The 25,582-nt window shown below is 38.5% G+C and overlaps 1 protein-coding gene across 3 annotated transcripts in view; it reads left to right on the forward strand.

Moving 5' to 3' along the window:
* The window catches only part of ROCK1 (Rho associated coiled-coil containing protein kinase 1), an 87,310-nt gene that overhangs the window by 5,882 nt on the left and 55,846 nt on the right, over positions 1 to 25,582 (forward strand). For 2 of the 3 annotated variants that reach the window (XM_068671481.1, XM_068671482.1), the window contains exon 3: positions 22,848 to 22,929. In XM_068671481.1, the coding sequence (XP_068527582.1) occupies positions 22,848 to 22,929 (82 nt within the window). The remainder of the gene's footprint in view (positions 1 to 22,847; positions 22,930 to 25,582) is intronic. The other variant, XM_068671483.1, reaches the window with a different exon arrangement.

Consider the following 25,582-nt stretch of genomic DNA (forward strand, 5'->3'; position numbering starts at 1 on the left):
CAAAAAAAACACAAAAATAAAACCCTTTAATAGTTTGCTTACAAACATTTTTACTTGGAAAGAGCATTTACAATGTCCTTTCCCTGGCAACTGTGGAATATTTTTGTTTTTTGGGGGTGGCAGGAAGGAAGAGGGAAACACCTGGAATTTGTTTGCTGGACAAATTGAAAATCAACCTGTGGGTATGTAGTTCTTTGATTTGATTTTATTTTTTTGGAAGACGATAGCTTTGGGAGCCACTTGTTGAGAACTTAATAAATATTTAGGAGCTCTAGGACCAAGTGATACTGGTAGCCTCACAGTTGGTGTTAGCAGAATTCCCTAGGATGTAATTTAACACTACATGAAAATAAAGTTTTTTTTAGGTCTCTTACCAAGGAATACTGAGATGTTTATCTCAATACGGGATGTTTATCTTAAATTTGAGAGGTTCTGAAACATGTATTTAAAACCTTCTATTTCTTCTGACCTTTACTTGATGCAATTTATCAAAACTCCTTTGTCATCAAGAAATTGCAGCTCTAAATGGGCATGCAGGAAAGCTGAACTTCCGTCTTTGAGAACAGAAACGGAGAATGTTTGAAAACTGTTCTGCCTCTGCCTTCATTTGTTCATTGAAGCAGCAATAAAGCCAGAAGGGTGATGAGACAATACTCATAAAGCTGTAAACGCTATGCAGGCAACACCCAATTATAGCACTTTTAAAAACAAGTGCAAATAGTACTGTCATCTTCCTGAGAAGTCTGCTGAGATACACGTTCGGATAAACAGTGCTCGAACAAGAGCTGAAACATGATCTTCAGGGAAATAAAAATGCTTTGGAGATCTTGGTGTATTGCTGTGCTGAGACTCTTTGCTGTCTCGTCGTGTAATCTTCAGTCGGTTTGCTTCTTGAGCTTTTCAGTATGGATGGATATCCAAACAGCACCAGCTGTGGAGCAGCACCATGCTGAGGTGCATCTTTAAGGTGTTGAGGTTGCAGAATTGGAGAGGTGATCTGGATAAGCAGCAGTTGCTCCGACTGGTTAGCTGCCTGTTCTGCTAAGGGAAAGCTGCCACAGGACCAGCACCAGCTGGTCAAAGCACAGGTCAAAGTCTATTCTGATACTCAAAATCTTGTAGCGCATGGGTTTTTGCTTACTGAGAGATTGCCACTCCCTGTCAATATTTATACAATGCTATGTCATGGGGACAGTCCTTAAAATCTCTTTGTTGAAGGCTCTAATTTAAATCCGACTGTCGGCTTCTGTATTTCAGCTTTCCCTCCTTAATTTCTCCAGTGTGGTCATATTTCTTCAGCCTATGTAAAAGAAACAGAAAAATGTGAATGTTTTCTTTTTTTTTTGTGTGTGTGTGGTTCAAGATAGTGCAAAGACACGATTCCTGGAAAACCTCTGTAGAAAACACTAGACAAACTAAGGCTTTATTTTGGATTGTGGTTTGGAACTACCTAAATGCCTGCCTAGGTTGTGTATATCTGGTCTACAGAACTCGTAATTGATCTAGAAATACAAGTGGGACAGCTACTTGTTTTTCCTACAGATCTTCATGAATTGTAATATTCCCTTCAGAAACAAGGAATTAAGAAATTCTCGAATTCTAATACTTGGGCAAATATTGATGAGTAATCTTGTCCTCTTTCCCTCTTAAAAGCTGTGCAGTATTCAGTTATTGCTGCGTAGTGTTCAAATAAGTTAAATGCCAAGACATGAATATATTCAGAGAAAACTGCTATTTCCTGATAACGTCTAGTGAAGTTAGATATCCCCAAATAAACTGCATTAATTAAAAAAATAAAAATAAAAATGGCTGTTTTCCCATGTAGTCACCAACTGCTACTGTTTTTCCAGAAGCTGGGTTTCTTCTTTAGCAAATCATGGCAAAAGAAAGCCTTGACTACGCAAAACAAAAGTCCCTCATGTCTGGCTTGTGCTTTCTAAAGAAGGGAAGGTCAGAAGCTTCTCTCATCATCTTGACATTTAAGGTAGGAAATTCTCACTGGTTTTAGTGTTAGGGGAAGATACATTTTTCAGAAGATGACTGCTAGGATTTCTGTAATAGCCATGGTAGTCGCTTCAGATAGGAAAGTATGAGGGAAGAATGGATGGTCAGGGCCAGTTTTGTGTTGGTCACTGATGGATGATATTGAGTTCGTGTTTAAAGAAAACTGAGCTCTTGAGGTGAAAACTGATTTCTCTCATGGCTGCATTCTATTTAGGAACTTCAGAATTAAAAAAAAAAAAAAAAAAAAAAAAAAAACCTATCCTGTTTCCTTTTTTTTCCAAATCAGTTAATTTGGAAAATAATTTTCAAGTCTGTCTTTACCACATTCGATATGTGCACAGAAGGGACCTCTGGAGGTCATCTTGTCCCTCCCCTTCTCATGTAGGGCCGCCTGGGGCCACTTGCCCAGGGCTGCAACCAAATGGCTTTGGACTCTCCAGGGATGGAGACTCCGTAACCTCTCTGGGAAGCCTGCATTTTGCTGTTTGGCAGCAATGTATTTACTTAGGTGATGCTCCAGAGAGGAGAACAAAATTCCCTGAAACTAAACAGAAAAGTCACGGGTGCTCATCTTGCATTTGTTTGAATGGACGCATCATTTTCTAAGCGGTTGAGCCTTGTTAATGCGGTCAGAAAATCTCTCTGGAGCCTGAATCTTTTTCTTCTGAAAGCTATCTCCCAAAAAAAGACTAGAAGAACCTTTCCGCATGGAGGCAACTGTAGAATTGGAGACTTTGTGCATAAGGGTGATCACCAGAGTGGGAAGCTACTGTCAATTGGTAAGCGCATTAAATTTAGTTTGTGACTGCAGTTGAAACAGCTCACATGTAGTTTTTTTCCTGTTGGAGAGAAAAAGGATAAAAATAATAATTAAAAAAATAAAAGTTGTCTTGCTCTGATGTCAGATTTACGCTCCAGCAGTGCCACCTCAGTTCGTGGTTATGACCTGTTGCACTTCTATATCTGAGTGTATGCATCACGCTGCTTCTGACAAGAGGTGAGGGAGGTTATGTAGGACTTTCCCCTTCTTGGTAGGGGAACGTGAAGGGCTTTGATGCTAATGGGGCAGGAACCTTTGATCCCTGGGGCGTAGGCAGAAGGGGAGGAGAGGCTGAATGTGGCGGAAGCTCAAGTGCCACATATCAGTGCAACAAGTGCCATCTTCTCGCAGTGTGGGTGTCAGTCCAGCATGCTCATTTCACGCTTGATGTCTGGAGCACATCTGACTGCAAGTCTGGAGTGATGCTGTTTTCAAAAAGGACTTTCGGAGGGAGGAAACTTCTCTGACCAGGAGATGATAGAGTAGAAGTGGATGTAGAAGATCCCACAGGGAAGAGAGGGACTGTAGGTAGGAGAAAGAGTTCGTGCTGGTTACAGTTGCTCCATGCCTTTCGTCACAGATGTCAGGTTGCACAGAACAACACAAGGTAGAATGTAAAGCCCATGCTGAAAACAAGTAATAGTGGTGCCTTGCAACTGTGTCTCAGTTTTATATTCAACATCTTTGCTGAAAGGGACAGTGAGGTTGAGTGCACCCTCAGCAAGCTTACTGATGACACCAAGCTGAGTGATGTGGTTTACACACAAGAGGGCAGGGATGCCATCCAGAGGGAGCTGGGTGGACTTGAGAGGTGGGCCTGTGCAAAACTCATGAGGTTCAGCAAGGCCAAGTGCAAGGTCCTGCGCCTGGACTGGGGCAATCCCAAGCACAAATACAGGCTGGGTGGAGAATGGAATTGTAGGCACGCAATGTGCCTACAATTTCAGTCCTAAGCTGAAAGAATTTATTCTCCCATTAGGTTCTGCCACTTCAATCTACCTAGGAGTTGTTTTATTGTGCCCTAATACATCTTTAGGCTGTTACCCTCCTTAAACTCCAGTTATTAATAATTCACCTGCCAGCAAACTGGTGACATGGTTTGGTTTGGCCCAGGGATCATTCAAACAGTTCTGAATAACCTGGTGTAAAGGGTGTAACTCGCAAGTGCATACTATCTATTCTCTTGTATGTGTACAAGGCTGAAAATGGTGCCAGCCAAGTGGTAGACTTAGGGTTTGGAGCTTTTGCCTTGCTGGCAACAATTATCACAGCTTTTGGAACAGGAGCTGTTGTTGCTAACACCAGCAGTGCAAAGAGAGCAACGGAAATGACAGGATGCCCATTAGGGGCGATGGAGTGAAAGTTGAACTGTTGATGCAAAGTGTCTGTGTGCTTTCTTTTTCTTTTTTTTTTTTTTTTTTTTTTACTCCTCCTTGTCAAAGTACACCGAATTTGGAGTCGGAGATGTCATTAATAAGTGAGGCTTCCTCTGTAGAGCTACACAGATGTACATCGTGGAAGAGCTTTCGTTTTTGACAAAAATGCTCTTGCCTATTTTAAGCCTTGCTCAGGCCCAACAAACTTCATGCAGTTTCTGGACGTAGCATGGCTCTAAAGTGTTTGGAGATGATTTTGGCTTTTAAAATCCAAAGCAGCTGTTGGTGTGACCAGACCTGAAGATCCCTCCACAATTCCAGGAAAGCTGTGAAGGCTCTCACCATATTCAGGAGAATTTGGGGGTATTTAAAGAACAGAATTGTAACATGCAGAAGCTCTTGTACCAAGGAACTTGCACGCTCAGAAGTCTTTGTTGGTTCTACTTGATGCCTAGGTTTGGAATTTGGAAAGGACTGAAACTTACTTTTGTCTCTAAGAGATCACAGTTCTTGGCAAGTTCACAGGAAAGAAGAGTCAGAGAAACATGAATTCCAGGGGAATTTTTTGATATACCCTTTTTCACTTCAGTTTGAACTCATACAAATGATCAGGAATAAATGAAAAGATTTAATTAGAACTTTGTATTTGCAGGTCAAGAAGTTTTTTCTCAATTTTCAGATGCCATGGGAGCATAAACTTAATTTTTCGATTTAAAAAATGACCAGAATAGGCAGCTAAAGACTTGCCTTCAAATTGGGCTGTCTTGTGAGAGGTTGGTTAGTTGTCCGAAACAGAAAATGTAAGACGTCAGACCTTGCTGATGTTGAATCACTCAACAAAACTTCCCTGCCAGTTGTGTTGTGTTAATCACATTTTGTGGGAGAAAATAATAGTATCCAAGAGGAGTGTGTGTTTGAAACAAGCAGGGTGGAATGGTAAGCTTTCTTCAGTACAAGGAGTTAGCAGTGTTTATGTTTAATTTAAAAATTCGTCTCATGAAGTGATGGGTTAGGAAAAGTGCGTGTGGGAGGGAATGAAATATGACTGGCAGCTTTTGAGAATTACTTTTAGAAGTGCTCTGTTTTCATAGTACATTTAACTGTTCTCCCAGGGGAGGTGCAATCAACTGTTTTCATAGCCATGGAGAAAGACAACCTTTAAAAACAAACAAAAAACTTGCAATTTTGTCTAACCATAGTTTTAAGCTTTAGCTCAGCCTTCTGTAGGTTGATCTTACTTTCCATGGAAGGTATCACGATAAACAAATGTTTTTCAGGTACAATGAAAACCAGCTTTTCCATCCTGGAGCTACAGAAATGAGCTATTTCATTAGTAAGCCTCCCTTCTTTCTCCAGAAGAAAGTGTAAGAAGTGTTAGCCAAAAGAGCTTCTGCTGAAGTTGGGCAAGACACCTGCCTCTTCAGCTCTGCAAAATACTGCTTTTGGAATTCCAGGGCACTTTAATACTGGGGGAGGATGTCTGTTATCAAGATCTCATTCTTCATTGTTTGACTAAGTTAATTGCAATTTCACTTCTGCTGCAGAAGAAGCGATCTTCTGATGGGAAAAGGATGGGAGAACAGTTGGGGAGGTGACAACGGAAGTCGTTTTGTCGATAATGCCAATCCTGTCTGTTCTTAAGCTCTCAAGTTAATGTAATTCTGAAATACTCATGGTGAATATATTTGCCTACCATAAATTACATCACTTGTGCTGATTTTGGGAAATAAATGCTTATTCATTTGACTTTGAGATTGTGCAAAGTGGATCATTCCACTTAAATACTCTTACTTTTCCAAGTACCGATCAAATATCAAACCTGAAGTTGAAATGCAAGTTGGTGTGCAATATTGTTCTTCTTTCTCCTTCTTAGTAAATGAAGTATCAAGCCATGGAGAGCATCAGTGCAATATCAAACTCTGATGCTGCCTTTGTGCTTTTGTGTTCTGCACTTAGTTTTTTTCAGATTTCACAAGCAAGGATGGTGGTAGGGGGATGAAAATAGCAAAAAAGCCTTTTGTTTAGAAGGAAGCAGTGTCTGTAAGATACAAATATGAACACAAGTTTTGGAAAACAGAAATTAGGAAGATTATAATTAAAGATGGCTTCAGGACTTGAGTCATTTGGTTGGCCTGTGGTGACTTAAGTTAGGATTGTCCAGTTTCCTTAAGCTTTCTGTGAGACTGCGTTTCGTTTCTCCATCCAGCTCCTAAAATAAGGAGGTACTGTTTTTTTTTCCGAGCTGTATGTTTGATGGTGTGGAGGCAAGCTGCTGGTTGTACTCTTTTAAGAGACCATGGTACTACCAATGTCATTTCCCTGTGTAGTTGGAAGCAGACATCAAGCTTCTAGTACCCATGTGGCAAATAGTAAGGACAAAAAAAAAACCCTGAGGACTTTTTAACCAGATCGAAAGGAAGATGTGAAACTGTTTATATCATACCAACAAAGATGCGGTGTTAAACTGTACTATTTTTGTAGCAGAGTTTTAACTAACTCTAAGCCGTTGCTTCCAGATTCTTAAGTAGAGTTAGCATTGTATTTTCTTTAGTTATCAGTGATAAATAAGGGAAACAAACTTATTTGTATGTAGCTATGGCTTCCAGATACTGTTTTTAAGTAAACTAGTTTCTTCTTGATTTAGTACATGAGCCTAAAAACTGCTTTGCTTCAGTATAATAGAAGTAAAAGTTTATGATGCCTTTTGGTTTTAGAAGCATGGGAACTTTGATGTTTGTAATGTGGCTGACGAGTCTCCAACTTTGAATAGATTATGCTAGGGGTTTATTGATGGGGGGGGGGAGAGAATTGGAGACAAATCAAGCAAGAGCTTCATGAAAGTTCAGTACCACTTGACTGAGCTGTCTGTTGTATGTCTATGTCAAGGTGTTAATATTAAGATGTATGCATCTTAAACCTCAATTAAACTTACAAACCACAGCATCCAATGCTTAGGTGATAACGCTCGGTGGTATACTAGGAGGCTGTTCCTGTTTGCCGTGGTTTCCAGTAGCGTAAGGAGGGAAGTAGGAGGGAAGGGGGAAAGATGACTGAAATGTTTCATTGACCTAAATAGTTCTTGGGGGTTGCAATAAATACAGTTCATTAGTTCTCTGAAAGGCTGCTACTTAGCCTTATGTTTTGAGTATGTAGTAGTTTTTCCTACCTTAACGAGGTCATATATGTGCAATTCTTGCTTTACTTTTGCTTCACTGTTTAGTCTTTTTCACAGGTTTCAAGGAAAGCCTTTCTGTGGAAAGTTTCGTTTGAGATCTTAAAATAAATGCTAGTTGGTTAGAAATAAAAAAAAATGTTTGGAACATTCATGGTACTTCATGTATTCGTGATTGAAAATAAGACAAAGTTCAGACATAAAAGCTGTGTGTTTTTTAAATAAAAAATAAAATCCTCCAAATTTGATTGAACTACTTTATTTTCCAGAATAATGCTTAGGAGTTTTAGTTCTCAGTACTGTGAAATTATAATTTCCTACTTGAGATTTTGTTAGGAAGAGTTATGTTGAGAATATTGCTATATATTGTTGATATGATCCACAAAATAGCAAACGATTTAGATAGTACCATGTTCCTATATATATATATATATATATATATGTAGATATATCTATATCTATATAGATATATTTGAATTAGGTTTAGTTGTCATGAGGTAATATATTATTTTTAAAGAATCTCAAGATTAGTAAACATGTGCAGTGTTTCATGTCTTGGTTTTCCATTTCTTTTTCTAGCTTTGGTTACAAAGCCTCAGAGAAGTTCTTGAATGTCAGTGCAACAGTCTGTTTTCAGCAGCACAAGTTAGCCTGTGTGGTTAGTGTGTGCATGTTCGTATGAGTTGTTCCCAGGCAACATCATGCAGGATGTGATATCCATGCTAATCAGCACAATGTGCATATCATCTATCTTGTAACATCAGGTTTGGTTGGGGAAAAAAAAAAGTGAAGAAAACCTTTAAGTCTAATGGCATGACGAGATAAAGGAAGCTGAACCACAGAATGAATACATAATTCTAGTTTCTAAATGGACAAAAATAATGAACTGCTGCAACTGTTAGATGAAAAATACTTCAGAAAAATATTTATTGGCACCTGACTCGAAACTACAAATTGCAGTTGTCTGAATTAATAAATGCAGTAGAAAGCTCCTGGGCAGTTAACTTTTTTTTGGTCACATTTCATACTTCTCAAATGAAGATGAAGACTCTGGAAGCAGAGTCTTCAAAAATCCTGGGACTCTGTTCCCAGGATTTAAACCTGCAAGTTCAAATTTTCCATTTGGGTTGGGAAAAGTTCTCTACTAAGCTGTAGAAATTTCCAAAATGATCAGGAGCTAGAGTTCTTCTGCACTTGGTAAGTTTTGACTCATTTTTGTCTTTCTTCCATCTGACAGATGACCATAGGTGAGAAGTTGCTTAATTAGTGTGTAACTCTCCAAATTAAGAGTTGGCATAGAGCAGAAGTTTTCAGTAAATAGGGTATAATCCTCTCACCTCTATTACTACCTGGTGTCTTTCTGATAGAGCCCTAAGAATTGTGTGTGTGTGTGTGGGGGAAACACGGTGGGGGAAGCCCAGACCCTAGCTTCAAATATAATTTTTCTCAACAGATTTTTATGCAGTAATAAACATTATAGGTGCTAGAGATTGATTCTAGAGTTTTGTTTTTACAATCCTAAAGGTGCTACAGATTTATAGCTGCAAACCCCAGGTAGGTACCCATCAAGAGGAAGGCCAAGACAGTCTTGCTGCAATGGCTTCTTGAGTCTTGTTTGTAAGTCAGTGCTTAGCACCATGACTGCCCTCGTGCTTCACACAGTGGCTGCAGTATTTAGATAGATGCTTTTTAAAGTTTACCTTCCTTTTCTATATGTTTATTTCTCAGGGGGTAGTATCATGATTAGCAGGAAGAGATACTAGATAAAAGAAAAAGGAATCAGGAAAACTCATTGGGAAGAGCAATTGAAATTCCAGCTAGTGCTTTAGGTCTTGTCTCAGTTGCAGTTATGAAGGGTGTTGGTGTCCTCCGTTCTCTTTTGAAGAAAGCAACTGTTCATACTCTTGCTATGCTAGATAGGCAGTTTCAAGCATGTTACTGTGGTGTGTGGCAGGGAAGAGAGGTTAAATCAGGGTATCTCTTAGTCAGCCTTTTGCCATCAGCTTTGCATTTTGACCAGGTCAGACCACAATGTGCTGGTAGTTGCTTCTTCACAGAACTGAAGATGTAAGCCTTGTTTATCTTTTTAAGATGCTCACAGGTGTTCATTTTCCTTCCTATAGAAAGATTTTTTCCTATAGAAATTTATTCTGAGGATGGTATAGGAAATGCAAGCTACAATATCTTCTGGCTTTGCTGTTCTTTTTGGTGTCTTTGGCATTTCGGCAATGAAAATCCTATTTTTGACATGCTCACAATACTGAATGATGCCTGGAACCAGAGTTAGTCAGATTGTGGGATCTTCAGAAGGTTGTCTTCAGCTGTTAAGATTAACATTTATGCAGAAACAGCATGTGAGAATTTGAAACTATTCCACTCAGCTCTTTTTCTAAACTTTCTTCCTCTTGTCTTCTGACAGCCATGAACTTTTCTTTAGGTTTTCAGAAGAACGTACCTATTTGTGGATGGGTTTGGTTTGAATCTTGATGTTGATCTCCTGGTCTTCTCTTATTTCCTTACAGCAACATGTGCAAATGTAGTTGTATTTTGGTGAAATAATCATCTTTTCAACTTGCATTCTCATTTAAGATTCGCTTAAAAGCCAAATTTTATAAACTGGACTAAGAATGATCTTTCTGGGTGTAACTGGAGTAGGATGTTTTTCAATGAGGTAAGATTCTCTGTAAGAGTTTGGGTTTATAATGTTGTAGTTTGATAGGCAGAGACAAAAAAATCATTAAAAAATTATCAGTTCACATGCCTTTGTATGTTAAATCCAAATTGGAAGGAAGCTCTAGACATTTGAAGTGTGATATGATCTTAAAAGCTGATCTAAACTGACTCAAAAAAGAGAATCTGTTTATTTTATTTGCTGCAAGTCCTATTGGTATGTGGTATCTTGGTTCTTTTATTTGGCACTGTCAGATGAAATGTCTTCTTTGTAAATTATTTGAAGCCTAGAGCTCTGCATCATGAACTACTTGAACTTTTTAAATTGCAAAGGACTGGCTTATTCTCACTTCCTCAGTTTTAGGTCCTTCTTATTTCTCATGCTGAGCAAACAATTAAAAAAAAAGTGAATCAAGATGAAAGCGATAGGTCAGGGGTTTTTTTGGTTGCCTTTCAGGGTTAGCTGCATGGGACGTGTCTCTGCGTTTATACAGAATGCATCCACACACATGTCCTGCTGCTAGGCCTCTCCTAAAGCTGAGTGGCTTTTTTGCTCTTCTAAGCCAAATCGTGTACCAGTAATTCAGAATCTAGTGAACTTGAAATGACAGAGTTAATTTCTAGGCCAGCACATTTTGGTTGAGCACCACAAAAGACTTGTTTCTTAATTTCCTCTAAAGTCAATGGATTCTGAGGCAAGGTAGGTATGTTCAATGATAAAATGGCCGTGGCTGATGACAAGCAGCTGTTTCCAAAAATGATTAACTGCGTACATGTATATATTCTGTGTAATCCTTCAGAAATGCCTTTGTGGTCCAGCAGGGACTTCTGGCAGGTGAAGTGCAGGAAGCCTGAAGGAAAGTGTAAATCTGACTTGTTGAGGTGATGCTACTCCTTGTTAACTATGTTCTGGGATCTCACTTGTTGATACTTTCTAGTTTAGAATTTGGGAACCTGCTTTGCCAGGTGTTTTCTGAGAGTGCACAGAGTTCATATGGATTGGCAGTGGCAGACATCACTGGACATGGCTTTTGAACTGCTTTTACACAGTAGTTACCTACAATGTGCCCTTTCACATAGATTGCCAAGAAAATAGTATGCTGTTCATTGTCTTTCCTAGATTGGATGCTGGGAAAACGCTTTCGTAAGATGCTTTCTTTTCTAGGAAAGTAATTATTAAGTAGTTTGACACGAGTCAAATGTAGCCTTTCATTAGCTTGTGTTTCGTTATTTAGAAAACGTGCCTTCGTCACTTTTGCTCTGCGCTTAACGAGAAAGTAAATGACACATACTCAAAGCAGTCTGTGGGATGGAGGAACAGAAAATGTAACAGAAATGTTCGTGTGCTCTGATTTATTTCATGACTGGCTTATATGGTGCGACAGAAGTATTGCTTGCCTTCATCTCCTGTAGAGATTAACATAATCAGCCCAAGCTCAGCCGTGCTCCCTTGTAAGGACAGGCAGGAGAGACTTTGACAGGATTCCATGGTAGTGGCAGTGCTCCAGGCAGCCCTGGCTCTCTTTCCGCTTGGGCTAAGATTTGTTTTCTACCCTTTTCTAAATCTGAAAGGAAATCATGCCTTTGGAGGATATGGATCCATCTACTGCATCTTCTTGGGGGGGAAGTGCTTTTCCCAGGTTTTGAAGTGCTCTCTGTGGGGAGAACGATACTGGGGAGGAGTTGATGTACCATACTCTTTAATATCAGTGCAGCTGGAGAAACATGTTGGAATAACTTTTCCATCTGTTTCTTAGCATTTTGTCCCTACGATAGCAGTACTTGGGGTAAATATCCAATGTAGCACAAGTTGGATACCGCTGTTTTACAATGTTTTGCTGTCTGTCTCATGGTTGAGCAGCTCTATTGGAAATGTGTCTCATACTTGAGCGACTGTACTGGAAATTTTGGGACATGCCTTCTTGGTATATGACGCCATTGGCTTTAGCTTCCTTAAGCATGAGTCTCAAGGCTTGAAAAAAAATGTAGAAAAAGTTATTTGTACAATAAGTACAAACAACAAACTTGCAAGCCTAATATGTCATCTCAGGGACTTAGTTTCTAAGTTAGAAGAAAGTGTTGGGTACTGCCAGTGAGTTCCTAATAGTTCCACTATTCTGATAGTCGTGAAAAACTGTACTTGAAAATCTCAGGTAAACTGACTTGTAATCCTGCTACGTTATGTGTAATAAAACTCCTCCTGATTATCATGTGGGAAACTCAAAATTGCAAAAGCCACCCTAAGCTTTGGTGGACAGCCTTGGTTCTGTTCTGTAATTGCAGTGCTTGAATACAGAACCATGTTTTCATGTAGCTTTTTAATGTTGGGAGTTGCACTTCTTTATTATTTGCAGTCCAAAGCACTCAGGATCTTAGTGCTGATTGTGCTATGGTGTCAGACAGGGTAAAAAGCTTTTAGAAGAAATTGGTCTTAAATAATGGTGAGATCCTACGTTTAAAAAAAAAAAAAAAACTGGGATTTTGGGGTTTGCTAGTGAATGCAGAGGCCTCTACACTTGAAAGCTGTTACTGTTAATGACCTGGAAATACACTTAAGCATCCAGTATACTTCCAAGTAGTTAACTAGTGGTGCTGTCTGTCCGTGATGCCACTTTTTCTTCATGTTGATTTTCAAAAAGCAAGTCTTTGTTTTTAATTGCTTAGTGGCAATGGGTAAGAAGTTGTATGTCCGTTTTATAAATTTAATGTATTGGATTCTTGAATCAAGAAGCTATTTGTTATCAGAAGAGCTTTGTTCATTGCTAGTGGTGCAAATCCCTGAAAAAATGTGAAAAACTTGCTGTTTTGTTGCTGTTAGTAACAAAATCCTGTCAGTTTTGAAGACTCTTAGTACTTGGCAGTAGAAATAACTTGTTGCTATCTAAAATGATTCTCACGGAATTTTTATTACCTTTTTTGAGAAAAAAAAAACTTTAAAATCATTCTTGTGACTATGTTCATCATAGAAAAATAATGAATAGAGAGCGTTGTTCTTCTGTACGCATAAATCTTTCATTTTCCTGAAACTGAAGTTTTTCTTTTAATTGATATGCGAAAAAGAAGCCTATGGGCTGTGCGAGTGTTTGCATTATAAGACTGCATAATGATGCATGAATTCTTAAGTAGTGCTAAATTCTTGTTTAGTTGCATATTTCGAATATCTGTTTGACGTGTGATTGCTTGTGGTGGAATGTTTACTGCAGAAAGCGAGCTAGAGCTCTCTGACGGGAGATTGCACAACTGAAGAAGCTTCTCCAAGTTGATATTCTTCTGGAGTTGTGTACAGCTTTCCACTTTTTTTTTCAAGCTATGGGTTGCTGGTAACAACTAAGGAAGCAATATAGTTTAACAAATTACTAGTTCAGTTTCTACAAAATGTTTTTAGTGTAATTTTTTGGTTCCCTTCTTTCTTTGCAATTCTGTCATGGCTACATCTCATCTCTAATTGAAAGGCTGTTTTGACGTACTCTGGAGTTTTAGGGAAGAATGTCCCTTTTGGTCAAAGGGTAATAGAGATTTTGCTTAGTGTTTCCAGATTTCTCAAAAAATCATAATATCTTATTTGGAAAGTTATTTCATTAATTGGTTGCCCTCTGCTTAAAAAAAAAAAAAGTACTCAGTCAGAATTGTCTAGCCCCTATCTCTAGTCACTGTTCTTTTTTGTTAGATTTTTGTGGTCTAGATGCTATTTTTAGTAATAGAGTTTTTTTTTTTTTTTCTTAGCTACAGCATGTTACAGAGTATTTTCAGAAGCATATTTGTTGAACAGGTTTAATCTCCAGAGAAGGCTGTCAAGGCTGAAGATGGAATTTGCCTTTTTATCTTTTTATACATCTTTTTAGTTGATGCAGTTTTATTTGCAGCAAGTATAATCCAGGTCAGACAACAACAGGTCCACATGGTTGATGAGGGATGGTTGCTTTGGAGAAAAACTAGTTACATTTCCATTGAGGAAACTGCAAACTTTACCAGTTATGATTTTTTTTAAAAGCAGAAAGAACATTTTTTGGACAAGGGATGTCTCATTGCAAAATGAAATAACCTAATTTGACTTAAGAGCAATCACATTTCACTTCTGTTGCTCCTTTCCCTGGACTGCTTCCAAACATCTATTGTACCTATTTCTGCATAAATTTTACTGAAATTTATGGATGATTTTTGGCGCATATATTCATTTTCACTACAGATGTTGCTTTCTCATCTTAGAGCTCTTCTTAAAGATGTAATGTTAAATGGAATTACATATAATGCTCAATTCAAACTGTAAAATACCAATGTACTAAATTTAAGCTTGGTTATAAAGACTGTTAACCACAGTACAGTTTCCTAGTGCAGTGAAATGAGTGTTGTAATAGCGTTATAGGTTTTAGCTGGAGGGGGCAACGACCTTATGTCTGAAATGTATCTTGAGATAATATACATGTTCTGTAATTGTAGGCATCAAATAGTGAGTGGTCTGAACTGGTGCTACTGAGAACAGAACTATGGATCCAAGATCTGCATCTAGTCAATGGACGAGGGGCTCTGACTGGAGAAACTGCCACTTGCTTTCAGTTAAAATAGCTAGAGCCCTAAATGCTACGTGCCTTTGAAAGAGCATTACAGCTATGCTGATCTCTCTGTAGGCTCGTACCTGTGGTTTTCTTCAGCCATAATAAGGGTGTTAACGAGACCGAGATGTCTGTGGGCTCTGATGTTAGCAAGTGTGTATTTTTATATATTATTCATATAATATTCTCTATGTATCTACATGTATATAATATATAATTATATGTATTCCATACTATATTCTATATATATTTATCTAATATATTTTTCATACATTTCTGAGCGTACAGACTCATGCAGTAAGTGTATACCATGGAAACTTGTCAGCAAAAATATTGGAATAGCTGACATTTGAGCAGAATTTAAGTACATGGACTCGTATATAACCACACAGAGGTGTGACTTAGGTGAAGCTTGCAACTGCATGTGGAAAAACTTTGAAAGGCTGAAATGAAAATAACCCTTACTGCTTTCAGTCCCTTGGACTTGAGGTTTCAAGATCATATTACTGAGATTAAGTCTTTACTGAGATTTTAAGTCTTAGCTCTTCACTGAATTTAACTTTTCTTTATGTGTAGGCTGTCCTTAACTTCAGTGTGTGAAAGCTCTGAGTATTGCAAGACACGAAGCAGTAACGAGCTCTGCGGTACTGTAGCTGGCAGCAGCAGAGTGCGATGTATCAAGTGCCTCGTACTCAGGCTCCTGTCAGTTTGTATACTCTGCCTGCTCTAACAACGTAATGAAAATTCTTCAGTGAAGTGTTTTAATTCTGTGTACATTCACTTGTCTGCTTTGAAGATGAAGCACTATATTACAGTTTTGTGTTCTCCGGGCAGCAAAATAAATGAACGTGGTTAACTTACAACTATACAATCTCTGGCGTACTTGACTAGGGATAGAGAAATGTAGTCCTGCCGGCCGGAAAGTTGGTTCAAGCTGTTCTTGTCTGAAATTAGTGGGTCGTATGTCTCTATTCAGAACTTGTTCTCAAGTAGACGTACGCTTGCTCACAAAAAAAAAAAAAAGGAAAAGAAAAAAAAAAGAAAAAAGGGTGGGAGAGGGAATAACGTTGGACATGAGAAGGAAGTTGTGTGTTTTTTCTTATCAGTGAAATAGGGTGTTTTCCAAAACAGTATCAAATAGAGCCCAAAGTTTTTTCTGATGAGAACTGAAGAAACATCAAGCAGGATGAGCTAAGCTTTGTAATGTCTGCCTACTTATCACTTGCATTAGTGGTAGGGAGTTAAGGATATTTTTAAGATGATTAATTCCAGAAACTACCTTCATGCAAACCAAAAGCATAGATGTAGCCTTGAGAAAGAAGGAAGGAAATTTTGGTGTTGCAGAAATGGAATCACTAGGTTGGAAGGGACCTCTTGATTGTATCATGGACATAATAGAATGAGTCTAGAGAAGGGCCACCAGGATGATCAGAGGGATGGAGCACCTCTCCTATGAAGAAAGGATGAGAGAGATGGGGATGTTCAGCTTGGAGAAGAGAAAGCTCTGGGGAGGCCTTATAACAGCCTTCCAGTACCTATAGGGGACCTACAGGAAAGCTGTGGAGGGACTCTTTGTAAGGGGCTGTAATGATAGGAGAAAGAGTAATGGCTTAACACTGAAAGAGGGCAGATTAGATTGGTCATTAGGAAGAAATTCTTCACTCACAGGGTGGTGAGGCCCTGGCACAGGTTGCCCAGAGAAGCTGTGGGTGCCCCATCCCTGGAGGTGCTCAAGGCCAGGCTGGATAGGGCTTGGGGCATCCTGGTCTGGTGGGAGGTGTCCCTGCCCATGGCAGGGGGCTGGAACTGGGGGATCTTTAAGGTCCCTTCCAACCCAAACCACTCTGTGATCACCTAGTTCAATGCCTTTGCTCAAACAGGTTCAGCTAGAGCAGACTACCCAGGGCCGTGTTCAGATAGATTGGGAATATTTCCATGGAGGGAAGAGCCTACATCCTCTCTGGGCATTCTGTTCCAGTATTTGACCACTCACATCTTTTTAGAGTTTTATTGTATTCAAAGGGAATCTTGTTTTTTAACTTGTGCCTGTTGTCTCTTGATCTGTTGGTAGAAAACACTGGGAAGAGGATGTCCTCTTCTGCATTCCTTTCTGTTTCATACACTTGAACAAGATCTTCTGCAAGCCTTCTCTTCTCAGGCTCCCTCAGCCTGCTGTAACAGTCCCTGAATCATCTTCACGGCCTTTGGCTGGATTTGCTCTCTTATACTGGTGTCCCAGTGCTGGGCCCAGCACTCCAGCAGTCTGAGGAGAGAAGTCTTGCCTCTCTTGTCCTGCTGGCATTGCCCTGCGTCATGCAGCCCAGGGCGCTGTGAGGGCACACAGCTGGCTTGTGGCCACTATATTGTCCCCTGGTCCCCTGAGGTCCTTGTTGGCAGACCCGCTGTGCAGCTGGTCAGCACCCAGCGTGTGCTGGTGCCAGGACCTCTTCCTCCCCAGCTGCAGGGCTTGCTATTTACATATGGTGAAGTCCACGCAATTCTTCTTTGCCAATTTTTCCAGCCAATTTTTCCAGGTCCCTCAGACAATTCAAAGATCATTCAATTCAAAGAAATTTCCATTTTTTATTTTTTTATGCAGTTGAGGTACTAATTCCCATGCGAGTTGGAAAGTAGAATATAAAAACGTCTTACACTACTGAAATAGGCTACTTCTGTTGATAATTTACCACAGAGACCATGCATCTGTGATGGGGCATTGTGACGAGTGCGATGAACGCTTGAAAATGAAGTTCAGTCAGGTTTGTTGATTTAAAGCAGGGGAGGAAGCTTTAGTACTATAGAAATAAACAGGAAAATAGTTACAATACAGGGAACTAAACCAGGGATGCTTAGAGTTGTAGCCCTTAAGACTTACTGTGCTCTCGCCAAAAAAGGAAAAGTAGCAAAGACTTGAAGCTTGGAAAGCTGCCAGGCAGTCCAAGGAATGCAACTTTTGTATGCTGATAACACCCATTGAGTGTTTCTCGGTTCTTTGAATGATAGATAAATAGTAAAATAAACAGTTGTCTCCCTAGCAGAGTTTCAGATGGATTGAGTACATTTTTCTTCATCATATGCTTCCACTAGATGATGGTATGTCATAATGAAATGCTTATTAAGTAAGAAAAATAAAAACAAAGTAGAGCCTGTAACTGTATCCTGATCATGTAGGTCATATGTGCTTGACTTTATATCACTTACAGATCCTGAGATAATAAATTTTGTCACATTGGAGTTGCTTGGTAGAGTATATTTTGAAACATCCTAACACTACATTTCACTATCAAATTACATTAGTGCTAATTTCTTACATCTGAATAAAACTGATATTACATATATTGTAATGAGTTTTGCCATTAGGAACGTACTTACAGAGTGAGGCGGTCCAATGCAGTCATGGTAGGACTGACAGCTTGATGCATGAAAACTCTGGGGATAGGTACAGACGAAAATGTGGGAAAAATACCAGTTGACGTGGAACTGCTTAAGGAATTGAAGAAAACCCACAAATTTTAAAGCAATCTCGTGAAAAGAGGTTAGCATAACAGTCCGTGGAATTTACTGCTAATAAATTGTGTAATTATGTTACCGGTAACTTCCATGTTATTGCATTCCAGATGTATAGAAAAACAGAAAGGAGAATTAAGGAAGAGGCTACAGCAGAAATCTTTATGCCCATCTCTTCATGAAGAAGCTTACAGGAGCTCCCACAGTGGAGTCCTTCTGGTGTTCTAGGAAACAGTTTTATATAAATTCTTACAAATAGTAAGGTTGTTGAGACTGGTTGATATTTATCCACCTTTTTTGATCTGTCGGTGTCTCGTTAGGGCACGTAGCGTTTGTGTGTGTGTGTATAACCTTACTGTTTATCTACGTTACTGCTTAAAACTGTTCTTACAACACTAGGATAGTTGGTAAACATATAACATATTTGTTGTTCTTTCTCTGTAGAAAAAAGAAGGGGGAAATAAGTGACCTAAAGTGGTGAACGTCGAGATGAGAAAATCAATGATCAAAGAAAAAAATAACGTTTGTTGGTGCCTGGGTGATTAAAAGTAGTAGGTGATACTCAATACAGGAGAGAAACTGGTATTTGTGTGGATGTGTTGTTGAGTGTTGAACTAGCTCTGATTTATAGTACCCAGTTTTGTGAAAGAGTCACTTTAGCGTAGAGGGATCATCAAAATTACCCAAATAGCTCAGGTAATAACTTACAAAAACCATGAAGTGGAAATTGAAGACAAAACAAGGCATTGGGTGAAGGTGAGAATTGGAATATCTCTTATACAAACATAACTAGAAAAGATAAGGCCAAGGGAAAAGTGATGGAGGTGTGTAAAATGGTGTCATGAAGCATCTTGTAAAAATGTTGTCATGAAGCATCTTGGAGGGGAAGACGTACGAGGAATGGCTGAGGGCACTGGGCCTGTTCAGCCTGGAGAAGAGGAGGCTGAGGGGAGACCTCATCGCAGTCTACAACTTCCTCGTAAGGGGGTGTCGAGAGGCAGGAGACCTTTTCTCCATTAACACCAGCGACAGGACCCGCGGGAACGGGGTTAAGCTGAGGCAGGGGAAGTTTAGGCTTGACATCAGGAGGGGGTTCTTCACAGAGAGAGTGGTTGCACACTGGAACAGGCTCCCCAGGGAAGTGGTCACTGCACCGAGCCTGACTGAATTTAAGAAGAGATTGGACTGTGCACTTAGTCACATGGTCTGAACTTTTGGGTAGACATGTGCGGTGTCAAGAGTTGGACTTGATGATCCTTAAGGGTCCCTTCCAACTCAGGATATTCTATGATTCTATGATTCTATCTAGACAAAGTTATAGTTACTTTGGTGACTGAAGCATGGCAAGCTCAGAATGAGGTATGCTTTCACATATCCTGTAGATACATAGATACAATGTAAATGCAAGACACTTTAGCAGGTACAGAAAATGATTATAAAAAAGGGCTGAAAAAAGTTCTCATGGGAGCTGCTAAGTACAGCACTGCAATTTCGTACTCTTAAATACATCAGACGTATCAGACAGCGGGACTTTTTCATATACTTCTTCCTAGATGTACTAATCCTCATCTTTGGAGACAGTACTTGAGTCCATGCTGACCTTTCATTTCACTCTGTGTGTCTGTTCTTTTGAAATTGTAGTGTAGTGATGAACAAAACCAATGAGGATATGTGGAAATGTTGGTTTGGTATGGAGGAGTTCTCTGCGCATCGTATTGGCTTTCTAGTGTGCTTTATTATTTATTCATTTTTTTAATTTCAGGATAAAACGAGGCGTTTTAAATTATGAAGCTATTGATAGTTTCCTTAAACAAATGTGATGAAGAACAGATTGTATATTAGGCCATGAAACTGAGCAAAGGATGTTAGGAAGGAAGCATTTTCCCCTTATTTAATCACCTCTGAAATAGTGTTACCAGAGAGGATGGAAGTGGAAATCGTGTTTGCTTTTTTAAGCTAATGTATTCTAGTCTAACTATTAACATAAAAAGAAAACGTCCGTCTGTAAACCTCAAAGCTAAATAGGAAAATTGCTTTGTAATGACTGAATAAAGTAGGGCTTAAAGTAAGCTGAAAATACCTCTAAGCTACAGGACGTGTTTCTAAGAAAAGCTGGTGTGCTGTATTTCAAGAAGGTACATATTAAAACAGATTTTTTTTCCCATTTGCGTGTTTTCAATGTCATAAAAATAAGTTAATGATTTAAATAAAGCCCGTTAAATTATTGGATGTATGGCTACCAGTTATGATGTCTCGATATACTGTCCTGTAAGTTCTTTTTACTTTAAAAGGTAGGAGGATATGGCTACTGTAGGTCTTGAGGGAAAGCTAGCCCTTCCTGTCTGTATCAGGAAAGAAGTCAGATGGCATGCTGAAAGATTGAACGAGATGGAAACAAGAAAGCTGAGAGATGAGTTCTCTCTGCAGCCATCAACAGTAATGGTTGTGCCTCCTTTCAAGAGCAGATGAATTCCTTCAGTTCAAGTTTGGGAGCGAAGTTTGAGAGTTAAGGATTTACAAATCTAAATATTGTAGCTCTCCCTCCACCCCCTTTATTTTTTAAGAAAGATTTGAACCAGAACAGTTTCTTCCCTGGGTATTGTAGCAAAGGGGAGCTTGCTGTTGAAGAGACTGTTTTGAGTAAGAAATTCCTGGCCTGCTGCTCCCTGAGATGGTGTTTGTGTGATTTTTGAAGTGTGATTTGAAATGCGTGTGAGATCATTAAATAGTTGGAATTTGTATTTCAAAGTTTATTTTTTAAGTGTTTTACTTGAAAAAGTTCACATCTAAGACACAAAGGGGAATATTTCCATGGTTAATTCTAAATTAAACGGTACTGAAAAGTTGCTTTTGCCTGTTAGAAGTGAATTTGTGTGCATCTTTATTGTAGGGCTTTTTTAAAAGACACAACAGCAACAAGCCTGACAATGAAACTGTGGCACTGGCTGCACTGATTTTTTTTTTTCTTTGTAGACTTAACATTTAGAGAAGTTATGATAGAAATTAATATTGATGTTAAAGATGTGTAAATATTCCCATTAGCCCTAGCTTGTTGCATTCTGTTTTTTAAATTTTCCCTTTCCTGAAGGGGAAAAAAAACAAGACTAGACGTCAGCTTCTGGAACAAACCTTGAAGCGAATCAAGCAGCTGTACTGCCCCAGAGCACATCAGGATTGTGAGAATTGTTTTGCTTCTGCTTGCTGTGTGGAAGAGTTTTGTGTCAGCTGTGACCCCAGGCAAATGGATCGAGGCCCCAGATCTGCAGGTTTACAGGCAAAATGCCCGCCGATTGGGGCAGTCCATCCCCAGCACTTGTTTGTGCTCCAAAGTGGCAGGAGGTGGCCCAGCGGCCTTGTGGATGTCCCATGCTCCTCTCAGCGTGGTGGCCTTTGTCCTGCAGCTGTGGTTCCTCCGTTGAAGTTACCAAAGAAGGGAGATGCTTGAGTGGATTTTCTGGACGTTTACTGTGTATCTTTGGAAAAGGCATCCTTTAGTAGGTTAAAAGGATTTCTCGCCAAGTTGCGTTTACCCAGCATAGCTTTATTTCCACATCTGTCTTGAGTCCAAGTTGTTGTTGGCCTCTTACTCTTGTTTATCTTGCGGACGCATTAAGTAGTTAGTCCATTATGTTTTTTCCGTTGTCGTTTGCTTTCCTTTTTTGTCATCGGTGTAAGTTCAAAATGATGATCCTTTAATACGCTCAGGATGCAGAAGCGGACTTGAAGTGCTGTGAAAATATTGCGATGCTTCTCTTTGTCATTTTCCTTGTGACATTTCTAAGGCTTCAAGTTAAGGCACTGTATGGAGAGCTGACTTAACAGAAGAACGTTTTAACGAAGTTAACAAATAGAATAACATCGAGCCTTTAAAGTAGTTGTGATTATTGTTGTACTCTTAATTCTTTGCTCTTGGTTTCAAATTCTAGCTTGATTTTACTTCAGGCATAGTCTCTCAAGTGAAGTAGTAGTTAGGACTGATTGATCAGCTTTCAAACCCGTGTTACATGATTTAATAAAAATGTGTTTTATAAAACAGTCAAACCTAGATCTACTCAGATCTGACCTGATCAGATCAAGGATGTCTGGTCTAACACCTCACTCCCAATGGGTCAGTAATAGATAGCATGGACATGTTTTTTGTTTTTTGTTTTTTTTTGTCATAGGGTTGTATTCAGTGAAAAATCAGTGAATTCACATGTGTATGCAGCATTAAGTTTTTGGTTTATAACTCTGTTATCGTAATTGCTATTATTAAAAAAAAAAGGGGGGGGGGGAAGGGAGTTGACTCTTGGAATTAACATAATTGTTCTTTTTGCCAGTTGCCACCTAACATTCAGGTGCCTCTTGTGTGATATGTAGAGACTTCTTAACATTGACGACCTTCATTAGAACTGCTATTTGTGGTTTTCCTATTTGGAAAAAATACTGCTTCACATGTAAATGTGGGGCTTATAAGGTTAATTATAATTCATAGAAGTATATTTGTTTTGAGAGAGATGAAGATTAAGTTTTGAAGAGCTCAGTGGAAGAAGAGTGATAGCTGCTTCGTCTGTCCTTTAGAGATATGTAACTCCTAATTGAATCTTTAAATATGAATGATTTCATTTGTTTGGAAAATTGATGGGGACAACCATTTTTATCTTCTCATTGACTGGTAGAAACTTACTTTCTTTCTAATTGTTTTTAATTATTATTTATTAATTGTTTTTCCAAACACTTAACTTTGCCTTCTTCCTCCCCTCTTCTAGGATGGATTAGATGCTTTGGTATATGACTTGGATTTTCCTGCCTTAAGAAAAAACAAGAACATTGATAACTTCTTAAACAGGTGTAAGTATTTAATGTTTCGGTTTCTAACTAACAGACTATAAATACCAACTAAAATAAAAGAGGTTCTCACTTTTTGAAAGGCTGTTAGAGAGTTTGCGTGCATTAAGTTTTTGGATGTAAATTGCTTTAGGAGTCGTATTTATTTCCTAGTCAGTACTCACAGTTACTTATAGAAATCCACTCCCCAGCCGCTGAGTGCCCAAGTTAATATAAATGGGGTTGCTTTCAGTGGCACAGCAGTTCGGTTAACAGTAAAATGCTGTAACATATCTGCAGTGTCAAGAAGTCATTTTGAAATGTTCACTGACAGATTGGAATGTGTGTTTTGTGGCATTTTTAGTATAAAAGCTCTGTTTTCATTATCGCATGAGAATACTGCATAGCTGCTTATATTTACTTGTGCATGCCACTGATGTGTCTGTAGAATTATTCTTTTTTCCCCCTTTTTAAACATACATAAAGTTATGTTAAGTCACCATGGTATTTTTCATGATCTGAAAAAAAAATAAATAAATCAACAGGTGCAAAACCATCTTTTGGGTTTTATTGTGTAGACAGCAAAAAGAATACTTAAAGTGGTAAACCATAGTGTCAGCAGGTCTTCTGTTATCTGATTTTTGCAACTGGACAATAACCACTGTGCTATTTCACTTTCTTATTAGTTCTGATTCCTGTTTTTTTTGTGAAAGAATTTCAAAAATCACATACTGTTAGTTTTACTCTTCAGACATAACTAATTTTAAAATTAGGAAGTAAATCATGTTATTTTTATCATTTTACTCCGTATTTTTCCACTACAAGTTTTCCTGCAGATTCTCGTCTGTAAGGATATTTGTAATGAATAAAGTTGATTCTTATAATAGAAGCCATATTTCCATAATTTTCATATTCATAAAACAAAAATGAAGCAAAGAAAAACACATTAAAGTTTTTTTTACAGACTACTGTCAATTTCTGGAAATAATGGCAGATTCGTTTGCTGGTTCCAGACTTGCCTGTGGATTGAATGGCAATTCTTGAAATTAAATTAACTTTTATTAGATTTTTACAAGCTTAAACATTGTAATTAAAAGTAATAAATGTGGCAAATATGAAGTAATTTTATTAAAATAATCTAATTTTTCTCTTTGCTTCATTGAAATTTTTGTTTCTCTTTCCAAGGCATATTTACATAGTTTACTCAGTCCATGTGTAAGCCACGATAGTGAATTTGTGGATTTTATTTTCCTTTATTCCCTATTTTTAGTAATTTATGAGTCTAGTAGATCTGGTTTATGGCTTGCTTGCATGTAAGCTAGTTGCTGGAATACCTAAGATCAAATGTTTAACTTTTCACAGTTCAAGCTATGTTTGAAACTGTACACATTGTTACACGCACATTTTGTATACTTAGTTATTTGCAGAGAAGGTGTGGTGAAACTGGAGAAAGGAGAAGTTGGATTAGGCAAAGGAAATACTTATTTCAGCAGATATTTTGAATGCAGTTCTTATGTATAGTGAAGTCATCAGTTTCAGAAGCTTTTCACTTTTGCATCTGGGGATGAGTGAAGGAAAGGGAAACTTTTATTTACAGTTTGATAATGAGTATATTGTAGGTGGAAATTATACTGTGTAAAAATGTAACCTGAAGCAGTATGAAGGTGGAGAACAGACCTCATTATTTCACTTCAGACTGCTTTTAGAACTGTAATCTTGCTGTCTTTACTGGAATATAAAAACAAGGTGTGGGTATAAGTAGTGACCTTAGTAGTGACTGCGAAATCTAGTTTGTCTCAAACTGCTGATTTAAATAACAGTAAAAAAAGGCTTTATGTACATACCCTAAGATGTACAGGAACATTTTCATGTTAACTTCAGTTTCAGTAGAAAATAATTTAAAAATGTTTTTGCAGTATTAGCTGTCCAAACAGTTTACACTATTTTTCTAGAACTTTAAAATGAATTTTCACAGTGTAAATCAGAATTTGCTTACTTTATTTTACAGACTGATGATTGCCCTATGAGCCTGTCCTTATCCCCTCCTATATTTATCTGGGTTTATGTTGTATGTTTGTGGAGATTTTGTCTTCAAAATTGGCAATTTGTTGCCTAAGGTAGTGAGGGTTATTTGCACAGACACGGGACCTCATTAATTTTCTACCATAAATGATTTAAAGAATAAAGAGATTGACTATTCAAGATGGGCACTTGGTTTATTTCTGGACAACGTATAAGCTTTATCATCAAACGTCAGGCCAAGTTGGAGTTGCTGGTTTTTACCATGGGAGCCACCCCACCTGCTCATAAAGTGTAAGCTGGTTGTGCCCTCCCCTGTTAGCAGGACATCTGGAGCTGCCTATTCAAATATGTTGCAGCCTGATAAACCTTCTTTGACAGATCTTTGAATATTAAGATAAAATTTCCAACGCTGTTGTTAGTATAATGTGTTGTCTGAAGATACTGGGCATTAGTACATCTCTCAAGCAGTAAATTGCAATTTTGCAACTGCTCACAAGGCTGATTTACGCTACTTAAAAATATTTAGCTTAAAGTGCTCTTAGTGGATTTTCCTTTATTCTGTTTTGGCCATAGTTGAGGTTTGTCATTGAAAACACTAATGCATTCATATTGTGCCTAGCTTGTGTTTTGTAAAGATTTTTCATTCAGAATTGGT

This window comes from Anas acuta, chromosome 2 (genome assembly GCF_963932015.1).
Source record: "Anas acuta chromosome 2, bAnaAcu1.1, whole genome shotgun sequence".
Lineage (NCBI taxonomy): Eukaryota > Metazoa > Chordata > Aves > Anseriformes > Anatidae > Anas > Anas acuta.